The sequence below is a fragment of the Leptonychotes weddellii genome, chromosome X, assembly GCF_054177405.1.
Source record: "Leptonychotes weddellii isolate Sample4059 chromosome X, ASM5417740v2, whole genome shotgun sequence".
Taxonomy (NCBI): domain Eukaryota; kingdom Metazoa; phylum Chordata; class Mammalia; order Carnivora; family Phocidae; genus Leptonychotes; species Leptonychotes weddellii.
This window is the reverse complement of record NC_138385.1, coordinates 2,059,895-2,075,669: the sequence shown is the minus strand read 5'-3', so window position 1 is coordinate 2,075,669 and position 15,775 is coordinate 2,059,895. Positions and strand designations below refer to the sequence as shown.

The 15,775-nt window shown below is 45.5% G+C and overlaps 1 protein-coding gene across 1 annotated transcript in view; it reads left to right on the top strand.

Annotated features, from left to right (window-relative positions):
* The first annotated feature begins 7,368 nt into the window (after nucleotides 1-7,368).
* The window catches only part of GABRQ (gamma-aminobutyric acid type A receptor subunit theta), a 16,734-nt gene continuing 8,327 nt past the window's right edge, over nucleotides 7,369-15,775 (top strand). The window contains exons 1-3 of the mRNA XM_081809393.1: nucleotides 7,369-7,547; nucleotides 9,632-9,720; nucleotides 14,607-14,674. Coding sequence (XP_081665519.1) covers nucleotides 7,399-7,547; nucleotides 9,632-9,720; nucleotides 14,607-14,674 — 306 coding nt within the window. The 5' untranslated portion in view covers nucleotides 7,369-7,398. The remainder of the gene's footprint in view (nucleotides 7,548-9,631; nucleotides 9,721-14,606; nucleotides 14,675-15,775) is intronic.

Sequence of the window (15,775 nt, the reverse complement as noted above, 5' to 3'; positions counted from 1 at the left end):
GAAATGCCTTATGAATTAGTGCTGTTACCACAAATGCAGATTATATTGAGATTGTAAAACTATCTAAAAGAAAATCTCCTGCTCTGATAGAATGTAACCTGAAAGAGGAGCAGAAAAGAACATGGTAAGGACACAAGTATGCAATAATTAGGAGTCAAAAGTGGGGGGGTGGAAACAATGGAACTGTAAAGGAACTAGGGCTCTGGGAGTCACATTTAAGAGAGGAGCCCTTCTCAATAGGGGCACCTCATACAGCCATGCAGGCTGCATCCTGCACAACTCCAGGAGCTACCCATTCACCATTTGTATAGGATCCCTGCTTTTCATCCCCTGGGAACAGGAGCAGAGGTGCCTGAGACCAGCCATCAGCAGTCACTTTGAAGGGCAAAGTAGCTTGTGGCAGCTAGAACTCCAGTGTAGAAGCAGAGGTCCCCCCACTTGTGCATTAGAACTCCTTCCTTCAGAAGAATCTCTGCTCCCTGTGCTTATCCCACTGTTTCACCGAGCTTTTGAAGAAATTCTTATGTAAATGTCAGCCTGACTCACCTGGATTCAGGAAAACAATTAGATAAATAGAAAGGTTAGTCCACAATTAGACTAAGAGCTAAGGACCCCTGGTGGCTAGCAGTGGCAATTACAGCAGTCCTTCCGGATGGGGATCATGAGAAACCTGGTGGGGTTGAGGAAGTGAGGTGAAGCCCCAGGGCTAGGGAGTTGGGATGGACAGGGATTCTCTTCTGTCTATATTGTTCCACTAACAAGTAGACGTTATTACTATCCCATATTTCAGATGAGCGAACTGAAATTCAGAGGCAGTGGCACATGCTTAGGTAGCTGATGATGGAGTTTTAATCTAGATCTTCAGATTTATAGTCAAATGCCCTTTTAGCACACTATGCTACAACCAGTTCCCGAGGAAATAAACGAGTTAGTGGAGCATTCTCCCTATTCCTTCCTTTCAAAGCTAAGATGCCATATATTAAAAAGCAGGCTTCTGCATACTTTGGGGGGAAGCTGTTAAGCACACAAATTGTGAATGCCCAGCAAAAGTGAATAAACCCTGAAAACTCAGAATCAAAGTCCCAGAAACTCCTCTCTTAACGACATTTGGTCAAAATTGGTGTTCACATATTGCATGCCACAAATGAAGGTAGGTTTACATCTTTGCTGTTGGACAACTTTCTGACTGACTTGGGTTAGAAAATAGAAAAAACTTGCCAGCCCTCCAAATGTCCTTCAAATAGAAGAAATGCATGAAGAAGTCTGAGCCAAAACACTCAAAATTCCTCTTAGAAGCCATTATAGACAGATATTTTCAACTTAGGTAGTTGTCAGGGAATTTCAGAGGTACAGGAGACCACATAAACTCTGATGTTCTTATTTGGCCATCCCTGACAGGCAACCATTCAGTCAGTCTTTGTATGAAAAGCTCTGGTTACAAGTCAGGAGTTCACTCTCTCAGAATACAGTCCATTGCATTTTTAGTTCTGTTTGTTAGAAATATAAAGTCCTGCAGGAATTTAACTGCAGTCCAGCATTAGATAGCCCAGTGAGTGAGTATACATGTTTATGTTTGAAGGGTATATTAAGATACCCTGAAAAGCACAAATTGTTTATTTTACAAACCTTTCCTTAAAGTGAAAATTTAGGAAAGAGTAAGCAAAAGGAAGCCCTTCTACAAAGATTCATTTTATTATGCTTAGTCTTAGAAAGACTTATAGAAGCACATTTTTCCAGCCTCAGAAATCAACTGCAGCTAGCATTTCAGACCCATAGAGAACATTTGCCTCTTTCATGGCCCATGAGATAAGGAAGACATAGGAAGATGGCCTTCCATGCATGGCAAGTGGGAGGGGCTCCTATTAAGTCAGGTTGTTCTGAGTAATCCAATTTTTAAAAATACATTTTATTGTTTGAGAAAGAAGTGGAAAGCACCTTTATTAAATTGTCTTTCATGGAAAATTTGAGTAAAAAGCATTCTAAAAACCAGGGTCTAACCCCCATCCCCCTGTCTCAATGTCTCCTGCTTGTGCCCTTAATTAGGACCTCATTATCTCTGACTTTGATCATAGTTTACTTTGTCTCTGATTTTCTGCACTTTCATTATGATGTCTCTAGGAGTAGAATTATTATTTATCCTATGTAGAATCCATTGGGCTTCTTAAACTTGTGGATTCAAAGTTTTAGCCATCATTTTCTTCCCCATTTCTCTCTTTTCTCCTTCTGAAACTTCAATTAAATATATGTTAGTCTTCTCACTATATTCTTTGTGTCTCTTATCCATCTTTTTCTTCTTTCCATATAATTTGTTTCCCCAAACAGAAACATGGACAATATCTTTTGACCTATCTTCCAGTTCAATAATTCTCTCTTCAGTTGTTTCACCAGGGGTTACTACCTGTCCAAGGCCACTTTAATTTAAGTTCAGGGCTTGAGATTCCTGGGACCACCTAAGTGATGGGTATCTAGGCTAAAAGTCCTTGCAAGGGCTGGTTACCTTTGGTCCACCACTATCTTGAAGGCTTATCAAATCTCCCACTTGTTTGGGCCTTGAAATTAAACTTTTGTCCCCTTTGCTCATGAGGTCACCAAAACCAGAGCTAAGTTTCATGACTCTCTTCTGATTAATTAAATGCCCTCACAGCAAAAATGGCTTCTAGTGCTTGACTTACCTCTCTGGGTTTTTGTCTTCTTCTACATTTTAGCCTCATAGCTTTATGAGGGTTTTTTTCAGCTTTAATGAGATATTATTGACATATATGTAAATTTAAAGTGTACAACATGATGATTTGATACACATATATATTGTGAAATTATTACCACAGAAGATTAATTAACATCTCTATCCCCTCACATAATTACCTTTCTTTGTGTGGTGATAATTTTTAAGTTCTTCCAAATATATAATACATTATTATTAATTATAGTCACCATGCTGTACATTAGATCCCCAGAACTTATTCATCTTATGGCTGGAAGTTTGTATCCTTTGGCCAAACTCTCCCCATTTCCCCCAACCCCAGCCCCTGGCAACCACCATTCTGTCTCTATCTTTTTGAGTTCAGCTTTTTTAGATTCCACATGTGAGAACATACAATATTTATTTTTCTCTGACTTATTTCACATAGCATAATGCTCTCAAGGTCTACCCATGTTGTTGCAAATGACAAGATTTTCTTCTTTTTATGGTTGAATAATATTCAATTGTGTGTGTGTGTATGTGTGTGTGTGTGTGTGTGTGTGTGTATCACCTCTTCTTTATGCATTCATCTATTGATGAACTCTCATGTTGTTTCTATGTCTTGGCTATTGTAAATAATGTTGCAATGAACATGAAAATACTGATATCTCTTTGAAATCCTGATTTTAATTTTCTTCAAATATATATCCAAAATCAGGATTACTGGATTATATGGCAGTTCCGTTTTTAATTTTTTGAGGAAACTCCATACTGTTTTCCACAGTGGCTGCACCAATGTACACTCCCACCAGCAGGGCACAAGGGTTGTTTTTTCTCTACAGCCTCACCAACATTTGTTATCTCTTGTCTTTTTGATACTAGACGTTCTAACAGGTGTGAGGTGAGACCTCCTTGTAGCTTTGATTTGCATTTCCCTGATAATGAACAATGTTGAGCACCTTTTCATGTACCTCTTGGCCATCTGTATCTCTTGGGAAAATATTTATTTAGTTCCTCTACCCATTTTCTAGTTGGATTGTTTATGGTTGTTTTTTGTTTTTTATTTATTTATTTGGGGGGGTTGGGTTTGGGTTTTGTTTTGCTTTGTTTTGCTATTGAGCTGTATGAGTTCCTTATATATTTTGGATATTAGCCCCTTATCAGATGTGTGGTTTGCAAATATTTTTCTCCCATTCTGTAGGTTGCCTTTTTATCTTGCTTATTGTTTCTTTTGCTGTGAAGAAACTTTTTAGTTTGATATAGTCCCACTTGTTGATTTTTGCTTTTGTTGCTTGTAATTTTGGTGCCATATCCAAAAAATAGTTGCCAAGACCAATGCCAAAGAGCTTTTTCTGTGTGTTTTCTGTGGTAGTTTTACAGTTTCAGGTATTACATTTAAGTCTTTAATTCATTTCAAGTTATCAGTGGTGTAAAATGGGGTACAATTTCATTTTTCTGCATGCGGTTATCCAGTTTTCCCAACACCATTTATTGAGGAAACTATCCCTTCCTATTAAGTCTTCTTGACTTTCTTGTCAAATATTAGTTGACTGTATATGCAAGAGCTTTTCCTTGGGCTCTCAATTCTGTTCCACTGGTCTATGTATCTATTTTTAATGCCAGTAACACTCTTTCAATTACTGTAGGTTTGTACTAAAGTTTTAAAATCAGGAATTATGATGCCTCCAGGTTTGTTCTTTCTCAGGATTGCTTTAGCTATTTGGGGTCTTTTGTGGTTCTGTATGAATGTCAGGATTTTTCTATTTCTGTGAAAAATGCCATTGGAATTTTGATAAGATAAGTTTCATTATTTTTAGTTTTTTCTTCCTATATTTCATCCAGTTTATTTACTTGTCTTCATTGGGACTGTTAGTCCAAATTACTTAGACTGACACTACAAGCAGCAGAGATATACAATACCCGCCTAACTGCTTTCATTGCCCTCAATCTCTCTTCTTTCCAGTTCCTCCTTTACAAAGTAACTGTGATTATTCCAAGATACCACTCTGATTGAGTCATTCCCTTGCACAAACCCTTCAAGAGCTTAATGTTGATTCTAAAATGAAAATCGAATTTCTTAGTTTGTACAATTAGGTCCAAATATCTCTTTCTTGCTCCATTTATTTACTGTACACTGAGTGGGTGGTCCTCTCTAGGGCAGGTTCTGCTTAATCTCTTGCCTTTTACCTCTCTTACCCCTTTCTTACTCCAAATTTACCTACACTCCAGTCGAACTGGAACACTCACTGTCATGTGGCAGACCTGGGTCCAGAACACAGATGGTCTAACTAACTTCTCCCCATCTCCCTTTCCCTCCCCCTCTGACCCAATTAAACCATTAATTAATTAATTAAAATCTTAAAAAAAAAAAAAAAGAAATTTCAACCCAGCATTACCTCTAGGGAGAGCAGAAGTGGGGGGAAGATCCCCTGGGATGTGAGGTCTGGAAGTGAATTCATCACCGTCATCAACTTTTTGTCAATCTTCATAGTCACAGGGGCACCTAGGAATAAAATTTCAAGCTTCAGGCTTGTTTTTCATGAAAAATGAGAGATGGATTGCCTGTGAAATTTGATTCCAGGGTGCTGGGAACATCCTGCATCTAAATAAATCTACTCCCACCTGCTGGCGATTGCCTGAACATCCAGCCAAAGTTGAATCACACCAAAAAACAAAACAACGTTCTGGAAGTAGACAAACCTGGAAACAGGGATTATAGTTTGGACCTCCACTGTTATGTGACCTCAGGCCAATCCCCTTTCCTTCTCTGGGCCTCGGTTTCCCTATATTACAATCCAGATGGTTGGACAAAATGACCTAGAATGGCCCTTCCATGTTTATCAAGCAAGGATTTTTTCTAGAAGGATGCCTGGGTGAGCAGGGATGATGGGGGCATAACTAACAGCAGTAGGAGTGGGTTCAATTGACCCACTTCTGTATGTGATAGTGACATATGGATCCCACCATCCTTTTTTATTTCTGCACCTATGTGGAAAGGAGAGCATTTGCTGCAATGGCAAGGGAAAGAGGGGGCAAGGAGATGGCAAAGGAAGGTGTGAGGGTGTTCTGCTCTTAAAAGAAAACAGGGAAGTATGATACACATTTTTTAAAAGTTTGCTTCTAAAATGGTTAAGAAAGCTGCAGGAAACAGCTAACCAGGCAACTGAAGCTTTGCTGGGCACAAGCAGTTCCAACTCACTTCACCAAATACTGAGGGAAAGTGGGAGAGGGCTGTATTTCTGTGTGAATGTTCTAGCTAACCAAGAGTGACCTTGAAATTCATTTTCATTGCAACCCTCCTTAAGAGGTTCAGTGTTAGTAAAAGTGACTGAGGTCTATTTGTTGCTTGCCCATCTGTCCCATGGGCTCAAGGGCCGTCTTTCTGAACTTGTTTTGTCATGTATCAAAGATGGGAAAGACAGAGGGGATTAAGTGGAGGAATTTCCTTATCCTCTGACATCCTTTTGTTTCATAGGACAGTATTCAGGGTAGTGGGAAGAATAAGAGCCCTCTAGTCAAAATGCCAGGCTTTTCCACACGATGGGGCCAGAATGCAAAAGCGTTGCAGTGGACGGCTCTTCAAAGGCTAACTCCCTCGAACATCTGAAACGCTGGCCTTTGCTTTCTTTCCCCTTCAGGGTATGAGCCCTGGACCCTCACTTCAACTCTGCATGCCCTGGCTGTGTGACAGAGTCACATCTCAGAGTGATCCTGATTGGTGAATCCTTCCAGTTCCCTGAACTTTGTCCTGGGGACCTAAACTTGGGGCCAAGGGCATTCCGAAAAATTAGTCTTTAAGAAACTCTTGGGCTATTGGAATCCAATTTCCAGCCTGATGGAGGGGCACTCCTGCATGGCTAGAGCTCTGTCATAAAACCCACTGGTGATCCCCCACCACTCCACCCGAAAGCAAGGGACGCGGGATTACTGGTGCGTCAAGGGTTTGGGAATGAGCAGCAGTCAGTTATGTTCTAACTCCAAATGTGTCCAGCTCTTTCAGAATGCAGATTCAGCCAGGGCATTCAAATCACCTCACCCCTGTCACCGCAAAAAACAAAAAACAAACAGCAACAACAAAAATCCCGAACAAACTCTTGGGCACACGCTATTCCAAGAGAAAAGCACATTTCGCATTTTTGCAGAGAGGAAGAGTAGGACCCACTGGGTGCCCAAAGGCGCGGATCTGTGCCCCTCCCCCAGCAGCCAGATTCCCACCCTCGCCCCCTTCCCCCCCCTCGGCCCCGCCCCTGCCAGTGTCTGAAGCTGGCCGGGGTAGGACTGCAGAGGCCTGAAGGGGCGGGGGGCCGCGCGGAGCGCAGGCTGCGGGCGGAGGCAGCAGCGCGCGCCTTTTTGTGCGGCTCCTGGCCCCTGCTGGATTGGTTCGGTCAGCGTTGCCGTCGGAGTGGGCGGAGCCAGCCGGGCGCAGGGCTTGGAGTCCAGTCGCAGCCAGAAACGGTCGCAGACGGAGCGCACTTCGCAGCTGCAGGTGCACCTTGGGGCCGCTGCGTGGGGCAGAGCTGCTGGGGGGCTGCTCCTCCTGGGCTCTGGGCTCCAGCTCGACCCCCGCGTTCCCTGCTTCCCGTACCCTCGCTAGTGTCTCATTAGAGACTCCTAGCGACCCCCCCAGCTCCCTCTCGCCCCGCACTGCCTCCATCCCATGCCTTTCCCCCGCTGCAGACTGCCGTCTCTCGCGCCTTCTAGCCCGGAGCAGTGTGGCCATGGGTATCAGAGCGATGCTGCGAGCCGCCGTGCTCCTGCTACTCATCAGGACCTGGCTCGCGGAGGGCAACGGCCGCAGTCCTACCCCAAAATTCCACTTCGAGCTCTCCCCTACCGTGCCCGAAGTCATCTTGAACCTCTTCAGCTGGTAAGCGGGTACCGCCAGCCTGGGCATGGCGGCGACAGGGACCCGCGGGCGGCCTCTTGGACGGAGCGGGCTGGGGTAACTTGAACCCGGTTCGCCGAGCCCTGGCACTTGGGTCCTGCCTGCCGGTGCCTGGAGGGGGATGGGGTGGGAGTGGGGGTGGCCGATTGAAAGAGAGCTCTGTGCTTCAGCCCACCTGTTACAGCGGCGCCTCATAGAGCCCCGCGTGTGCCCAAACTGCAGCCCTGAGGGTGGGGGGAGGACGGTGCCCTCACCCCAGGGTCTGCCAAGGCCCTGGGCAGGTTTTCCCAGTCATATCCATTGGCACCTGTGGGGTTGGGGTGGTGGCAGTACAGAGTGATGGACAACTCACAAAACAGAGAGAGTATAGAGACACCTGTTTGAGTCCGGATTTTAGTCTGTTCCCTGAAGCGCGTGCGTATGTTTGTGTGTGTTGAGCGGTGCGAGACATTTTCCAGTGCCGCACGTAGAAAGTATTGACTCAACCTCATCGGAGCCCAGACAGTGCAAATCAGTGGCTGCATAACCGTACAGCTGTGTGGCCTTGGATGGGTGTGCTTTTGTGCTTACTCCTGTGAAAACATTTGAAGGTTCAACGGGCTTTTTCTGTGTTTGATTTCAAGTTTGGGTCTGCAAATATCTGAAGAGATGTTAAAACAAACAGACTTTACATGTAGCTCATACAAAAATGTGTATTTGCAGGAGCCACGGATCCTGAGCGCTGTCCTATGGGTAATGTGTGGTACTAAACAGGCGGGAATGCGTTGTTTTAATTCGGGAATAGTACGTGTGTACACTTTGGAATGATGCAAAATGAAATGTTGTCATTAAAGATGATTAGAAATAATTTTTAAATGACAAGCCAGAAATGAACGTGTATTCAGAAAAAAGTGGGGGGTGGGGGCGTATAGTCTGGCAAGGTTCCAGCAGACAGCCCTGCAATGTCCTCCACCCGACATACCAGACTGCGCTAGTGAACTCTCTCTCTCTCTCTCTCTCTCTCTCTCTCTCTCACACACACACACACACACACACACACACACACACACACACACACGTGCACACTGTGATTTGCAGGGACTGATGTCTGTTCCCTGGTCAATGCGTCAAAGATCCTAACAGTCATAGTGAAGCCCAGGGCCTGTTCTCATTCACAAACCCCTTTTGGGGAAAAGAGCCCCACTGAATGTCTAGGTGAATTGGCTGAGCTTCAGAGACTTCTAGAAAGGCCAGCTCTCTGCAGGGCTGAGCTGGGTCCACTTACATGGGCTCACCCAAAACACGTCTAGGCTGGAAGCCTATGCTTAGCCAGAGAGATGTCTGTTCCCAGAATACATGTCTTTTTGAGGACAGCCCTTGGGCCCCCAAAATCTAAAATGGTTTGATTGGGTGAGGGTCTTTAATCTCTGCTACATGAGCAAGGCTCTCTCTGCGTCATGTGCCATATATCAAGTCTTAAAAAGCAGAGTTGTATAAACACAAGATTTACATAGACGTGAGAACAAAATGCCCAGTCCTAGCCTAGGTAGGGGAAATGTGACTGAGCTGGAGAATGCGAACTGGCTGGCTCAGCTCAGGGGGACACTGAGGGTGGAAGATGACCTTTCCTGAGGCAATCAGGTGCCCCTGGAAGGACTCCCACCGACCTGGAAAGCTGCATCCAGGCTGATGGCAAGGTGGGGCTTCTTAAGGGGTTGAAGTAAGGCATTTATCTCAGGGCTTGAACCTGCCCACTCCCTCCCCTCTCGACTTCTCCTACAGTCTCCCCGCCTCATGCCCCCCTCCTCCCCAATCCTGCCTGGTAATAAGTATCCAGTCTTTGTGCCCCATTCTCTAGATAAAAGCGGAAGGGGGGAGGGGAAAAAGAGTCTGCGTCACTGCTGCGCTTCTGGCTGACTCACTGTAGGGAGGGAGAGGAGCAGGGAGAGATGGGTACAGGTTTGACTGTACATGTCTGCATGTGTGCAGGAGCAAAGAAGGCCCTGGCATGTTGATACCTGGGGTGTTCTTTGTTGTTTGTTCCCTGAGAAGCAATGTGGCATTTACTGATGACTTCTCTGTTTCAGCAAAAATTGTGCAAATGAAGCTGTGGTTCACAAGATTTTGGACAGGGTGCTGTCGAGATATGATGTCCGTCTGAGGCCAAATTTTGGAGGTAAGACCCGTCCAGATACTAGAAGCCTTTGTGTTAGGTGGGAAAAGAGCTGAGACTGATGCAACGAGACAGCCCCACTCAGGACGCTGACCAGTGGCACTCCCTACCTTCCTACCGCTGCGGACAACCTGCATCAGAGCACTTCCGGGCCCCCAACCCCCAGGCCTTTTGCTCTGCCCCGGCAATTTCCCACTTCTTCGCCTTCTTATGCAAGGGGCCTTTCTGCTCCCTCCCTTACGACAGCCTGAAGTGCGCTCCCTGGTGTGGCTGGAGAAGCAGTAACCACAGACAAAACTGCTGGGTTTCACAGGCTCTCCAGTTTTCCGCTACATCTATGGGAGGGGCACACATTCTTCTACTTGATCACACATTCTTTGCACCTTAGACACTTGCAAAGTGATTAGCTAGTGCAGCTAGTTCAAAACTAAGGGCATGGTCTTCTCCGTCTAGTTTGCTTTTCCCACCGGGGTCCCGGGCACTTGCACCTCTGCCACCCCTTCCCAAAGCCTTCAGCTCCCACCAAGTTCAGTTCATTCAACACACTACAGTCAGTGTGATCTTTATAAATCCAGCCTGATCACCTCACGAACTTTTGATGGCATTATTTAACTGCCAGGTATAATCCAAACTCCTTAGCCTCACACTCAGACCTCAAGCACAGAGATGAGAAATGACAAGGAAACTGAAACAGGAAGCCCATAGATCAGTTTCTCCTTTAATTCCTGCCTGTCTCCACCCTCAAAAGGGTGACTGGGCTCAATCACACAGCTTTAAGGGACAAGCAATCTGCTCCAACCCCACAGAACAGGAGTAGCATTCTTTGGCCCAGGGGCCACCCAGGAAACCTAGACCAAGGACAGACAAAAGGACGGGTGTACTAAATAGAAGTTAGTCACATTTCGGCTCAAAGGAAACAGAGAAAGAGCTAAAAATCAGAGTGGCTAAGTTGGAGAAAGCACTCCACTTCCTGCAGGTGGTAGAACTAGACACCTGCTCTAAAGAGTTCATGAATGCTAATGGTTCACATTTGCACAAATGAATAGAGGTCTTCCGAATACACAATCCCTTCACCCTAAAGGGCACACAGCCAGTGAGGTCTACAGTGTGCTAGACCAGTGTGGGGCCCTGTGATTTGCCTGGAGGGCCACCTGGAAAACCAAAGCCCCAAGCTTTGGAAGTGGGACACTTAACTGGTGTCGCCTTTGCTGTGTTGCTCCGAGTGTGGGGACAGAAGGTACAGTCCTGGATCCAAGGTGAGTGTGCACTGGGCATTAGAAAGCTGGAGTGGAGCCAGCACCTTGTGTGACACTGGTTTCGGAACTGCTCTGGTGGCTGTCAAGGAAGTAGCTACTACACTTCCTCCTTTCCTCATTTCCACGTTTCTCAACAAAGGCTGACCAACAGCCATTCAAGTACACCAAGCACACCCTTTCCACTGTTTCCGGTTGCCATCTCCGCAGACATCCGGGGCCAGGGGGAGGGAGCAGGGGCAAGGACCAGCCTCTGGGGATTATCAGGTGTGGCTGGTCCACAGTAGCTCCAAGGCACCTCACCACCGTCTTTTGAGCTAACTTGGTTCTATTTACACCCAATGCCTAACCTCCTAAGTTACACTAAACTTTATGGGCATGTAGACCTGGGGCATATGAGAAAAGATGGGTCCCTGATGAAGGTGGCAGAGCAAGGACAGTGCAGGACCTTCTAGCATTTAGAGAGAAGGAGGCTGGGGTGGGGGGGGGGTGCCGATCAATGGGACACTGGGTCAGGGGTTTCAGGGTTGGGGTAGCCCAGGACTCCCTTTAATGCTTCCCACTAGACACAGAATCAAATTCCCCTCTGTCTGAAGTGAAATAGAGATTCAAGGACACACAACACACACACACCACACACAGAGGCCTCACCTGACTGTTGTCAGGCTCGGTGGGTCAGTAATGAGGCTGTGGGAGCCTCATTACTTCCTTGAGAGGAGGAGAAGAAAGGGCCGGCTGCTTCTTTCTGGACAAGAGAAGTGGGATTCCACAGTGTTGCCAAAGGCAGGCCCTTGAGGACTTCACCTAGTTCAGCACCTGGCATGACATAGGTATAGAGTGAAGGAATGAGGGGGACATCTTCATCATTCCTTCATTTATCTGTTCTTCCTCTGCTACTCTGGTGGCTGCTAAGGAGGACAAGGGCTTGTGGTAGCAAAATTTCCAAGAGCGAAATGTTCTTTCTGCCTTCCTGAGCCCATCAGGAGGGTAACAAAGGGATGTGAGGCTGAGGCCATCAAAACAGAGATAGAATTTAGACACCTTATCTGGAAATTTCTTGTTCCCCCTCCATGGAATACCGTGGCTAAACTCTCATAAGGTGTCCCCACTAGATGGGTAAATTAGAAAACGGTCCCAGGTCTCCTTCCTCCAGGCTACATCCCCAGGCCAGGACTCATAGCTTGGTGAGGGAAATGTGGACTGCATTTCAGCTCCCACACACCCCTTCCACTGAGGGCCCTTGGACAGGACTATGTCCTGGCCCTTTAGGGTTCAGGTCCCCCAGGATTCCACTGTACGGGATGGGGTTGCCTGAGTAGCACAAAGTGGTCTAAGATGAGAAGTCTGATCCAAGAGTGAGGTGGGGGCGGGGAGGGCTGCATGGCCCCTCTAGAGCTTGTTGCCTGCTTAACATGCTTTTCACCCTCTAAAGCCATGTAGGGAGCCTGAAAGGCTATAAGAAAGAACTACATTTCTAGAAACCCCTGTCACTACGTGTATTGCTGGAGTCTGGGCCCATTTACTTCTCAGCTGCCATTCGTATGCTGATGCCCAACCCCATGTCACTGCTTGAAACAGTGGGGTAGGAATAACACTTTTCCCTCTTGGCAGCTCAGCTCCTGGGCTATCAGCCTGCAGTGAAGCCAGCAGGCTAAATTGCAAGTGTCATGCATTTATGTCATGCATGTTCCCATAGCGTAACACATATAGAATAATGGCTTAGCTGTGGGGCTAGGTAAAGACAGCTTTCAGCCAACAGGAAACAACAAAAAGTGTTTTACCACAGCACCTTAGAGTTTACTACATATTTTCAAATCCATTATCACATTTGAGTGGGCAGTGCTAACACCTGGGACTGAAAAGGAAAGCCCGGAGACAGAAAGACACTCAGACACACATTCCAATCACACTCAGATATTAACATACCCAGACACCCTCACACATGCACTCGCAGGAACAAACTCACAAATTCAGTATACACACTTACCTACCCTCACGTGCGCCTGCTCACATATTTATACATGCTCACACATCTGTGTACATACGAACATGTGTACACATACACGCATGAACATGTTCTCACAAACACACTCAAAAGTTTATCCACACACAGGGCTGCCTGGGTGGCTCAGATGGCTAAGTGTCTGACTTCCACTCAGGTCGTGATCTTCGGGTCCTGGGATCAAACTTCCGGCTCAGCAGGGAGTCTGCTTGTCCCTCTCCCTCTCCCTCTGCCCCTCCCCACCACTCGTGCTCTCTCTCTCTCAAATAAATAAATGAACTCTTGGGCGCCTGGGTGGCTCAGTTGGTTAAGCGACTGCCTTCGGCTCAGGTCATGATCCTGGAGTCCCGGGATCGAGTCCCGCATCGGGCTCCCTGCTCGGCAGGGAGTCTGCTTCTCCCTCTCACCCTCCTCCCTCTCATGCTCTCTGTCTCTCATTCTCTCTCTCTCAAATAAATAAATAAAAAATCTTTAAAAAAAAAAAGAAAAATAAATAAATAAATAAATGAACTCTTTTAAAAAATGTATTCATACACACAGACATATTCACATGCTTATGCTCCCACATTCACTTACACTCGCACTGCCAAATTCACTTATATACATACAAAGATGCACACACGCATGCTTGGATATTCACATGCATGGACATACATATTAACATGTCCACACATTCATTCATACAGATGAATAACTCATATTAACCCACATGCAAAAAATGCTTACACACATACACTGATATGCACATGCTTATACGTGCACATTAACATGCTTGCATGCAAACAGGCTAATGCATTCACTCATATAGGAGCTTGCTCACACACGTGAACATGCTCACACAATCATATCCACCTATTTACCAGTTCACACAGACATGCCCATATATGAACAGGCTCACACATTAACACACGTACACATCCACATGCACACACTCACATTAACATGCTCACACATTCACTCATACCTGCACAGTGACACATTAACACACATGAATATGCTCATGGACTCACTTGTACATCAGCATGGTCACACATTCAATTACACACAAACACACTCATGTACACTCATATTTAATCACACACAAACATGCTCACACGTCCACTCAAGCACATAAAGGTGCTTATATACACTCAGACACCCACATATATAGGTGTGATGAGTGTGAGTATGTAAACATGATCACTAATCACATTTATAACTTGCATACAAATAAGGTCACCCACACAAACATAGTCACACAACGAACATGCTCACTCACACTGACTGTAAGTCACACACTCAGAATTTCACTTACATTCCCCAACATTCACTCACACAAACACTTTCATTTACACATTCCCTCACACATGCACTTAACATGCTCACACACAGACTTACACATGAATATGCTCATACACATGGACACACAGACACATCCATTCAGTACGCAAACATACATACACTCATGTAAAAGCATCTTTAACATACAAACATGAACATGCATTTACTCAAACGTGGACCTGCTTACAAATACATTCACAGGTAAACAGGCTCACATAGACAACCCACATATTTACACCCACACCCAGGCAGTCTGGCTCCTGAGTCCATGCTTTATCATACCCTGCATGTAATAGTGTCTTCCTGTGTTGTAGGTGCCCCTGTGCCCGTGGGAGTATCTATCTATGTCTCCAGTATTGAACAGATCTCAGAAATGACTATGGTAAGTGTGCCAGCTTCAGCCATGGGCCTGGGAACGGGGAACATGGGGCAAGGAGCAGGGTCATAAGCCAACTCCAATTGTTCTGACCTGCAACAGAGCCCACATAAATGAACATGGTAGGTTTTGGAAACTACAGCCACCTGGAACAAAAAATAAATAAATCCAAATGAGTTATAAATCTAAAGGTTAAAGGCTTATGAAGTTTTTAAAAGAGAATATAGAATACTGTCTTTGTGGTAGGACTTCTTTAAAAAGTCATAGGAAACAGAAGCCATAAAAAGAAATACTGGTAATTTCAACTATATTAAAATTCTATCTAGAGGCACCTGGGCGACTCAGTCGGTTAAGCATCTGCCTTCAGCTCGGGTCATGATATCAGGGTCCTGGGATCGAGTCCCACCTCAGGCTCCCTGCTCAGTGGGGAATCTGCTTCTCCCTCTCCCTCTGCCCCTCCCCACACCTGGTGCTCTCTGTCTCAAATAAATAAATAAAATCTTTAAAAAATTCTATCTAGCCAAAACTTCTAGAACTTTTGTTTTGCCAGACAAATAAAACCAGTATAACAGCTGTAAAAGGATAAGTCAGAGTGGACTAAGATATATGCAACAGAAAGAACTGCTATTGAAAATATACATAATTCCTGTGAATTAATAAGAATATTTATTTAATTATTTATTTATTGGAGACAGAAAGAGCATAAGCAGGGGTTGCTGCAGGCAGAGGGAGAAGCAGGCTCCCCACTGAATAGGGAGCCCGATGTGGGACTCAGTCCCAGGACGCCGGGATCATGACCTGAGCCAAAGGCAGACACTTAACCAACTGAGCTACCCAGGCATCCCAATAAGAGTATTTTTTAAACAATAGAAAAATGTTTAGAAAATTTGAACAGGAACTTCACTTTTGTGAAGAAAACCAAGTAGCAGATGGACATGTGCAAATATGTTTGACTTTATTATTAATCAATGAAATGCAAAATAAGACCAGAGCAAGAGGGCGCCTGGGTGGCTCAGTTGGTTAAGCGACTGCCTTCGGCTCAGGTCATGGTCCTGGGGTCCCGGGATCGAGTCCCGCATCGGGCTCCCTGCTCGGCGGGGAGCCTGC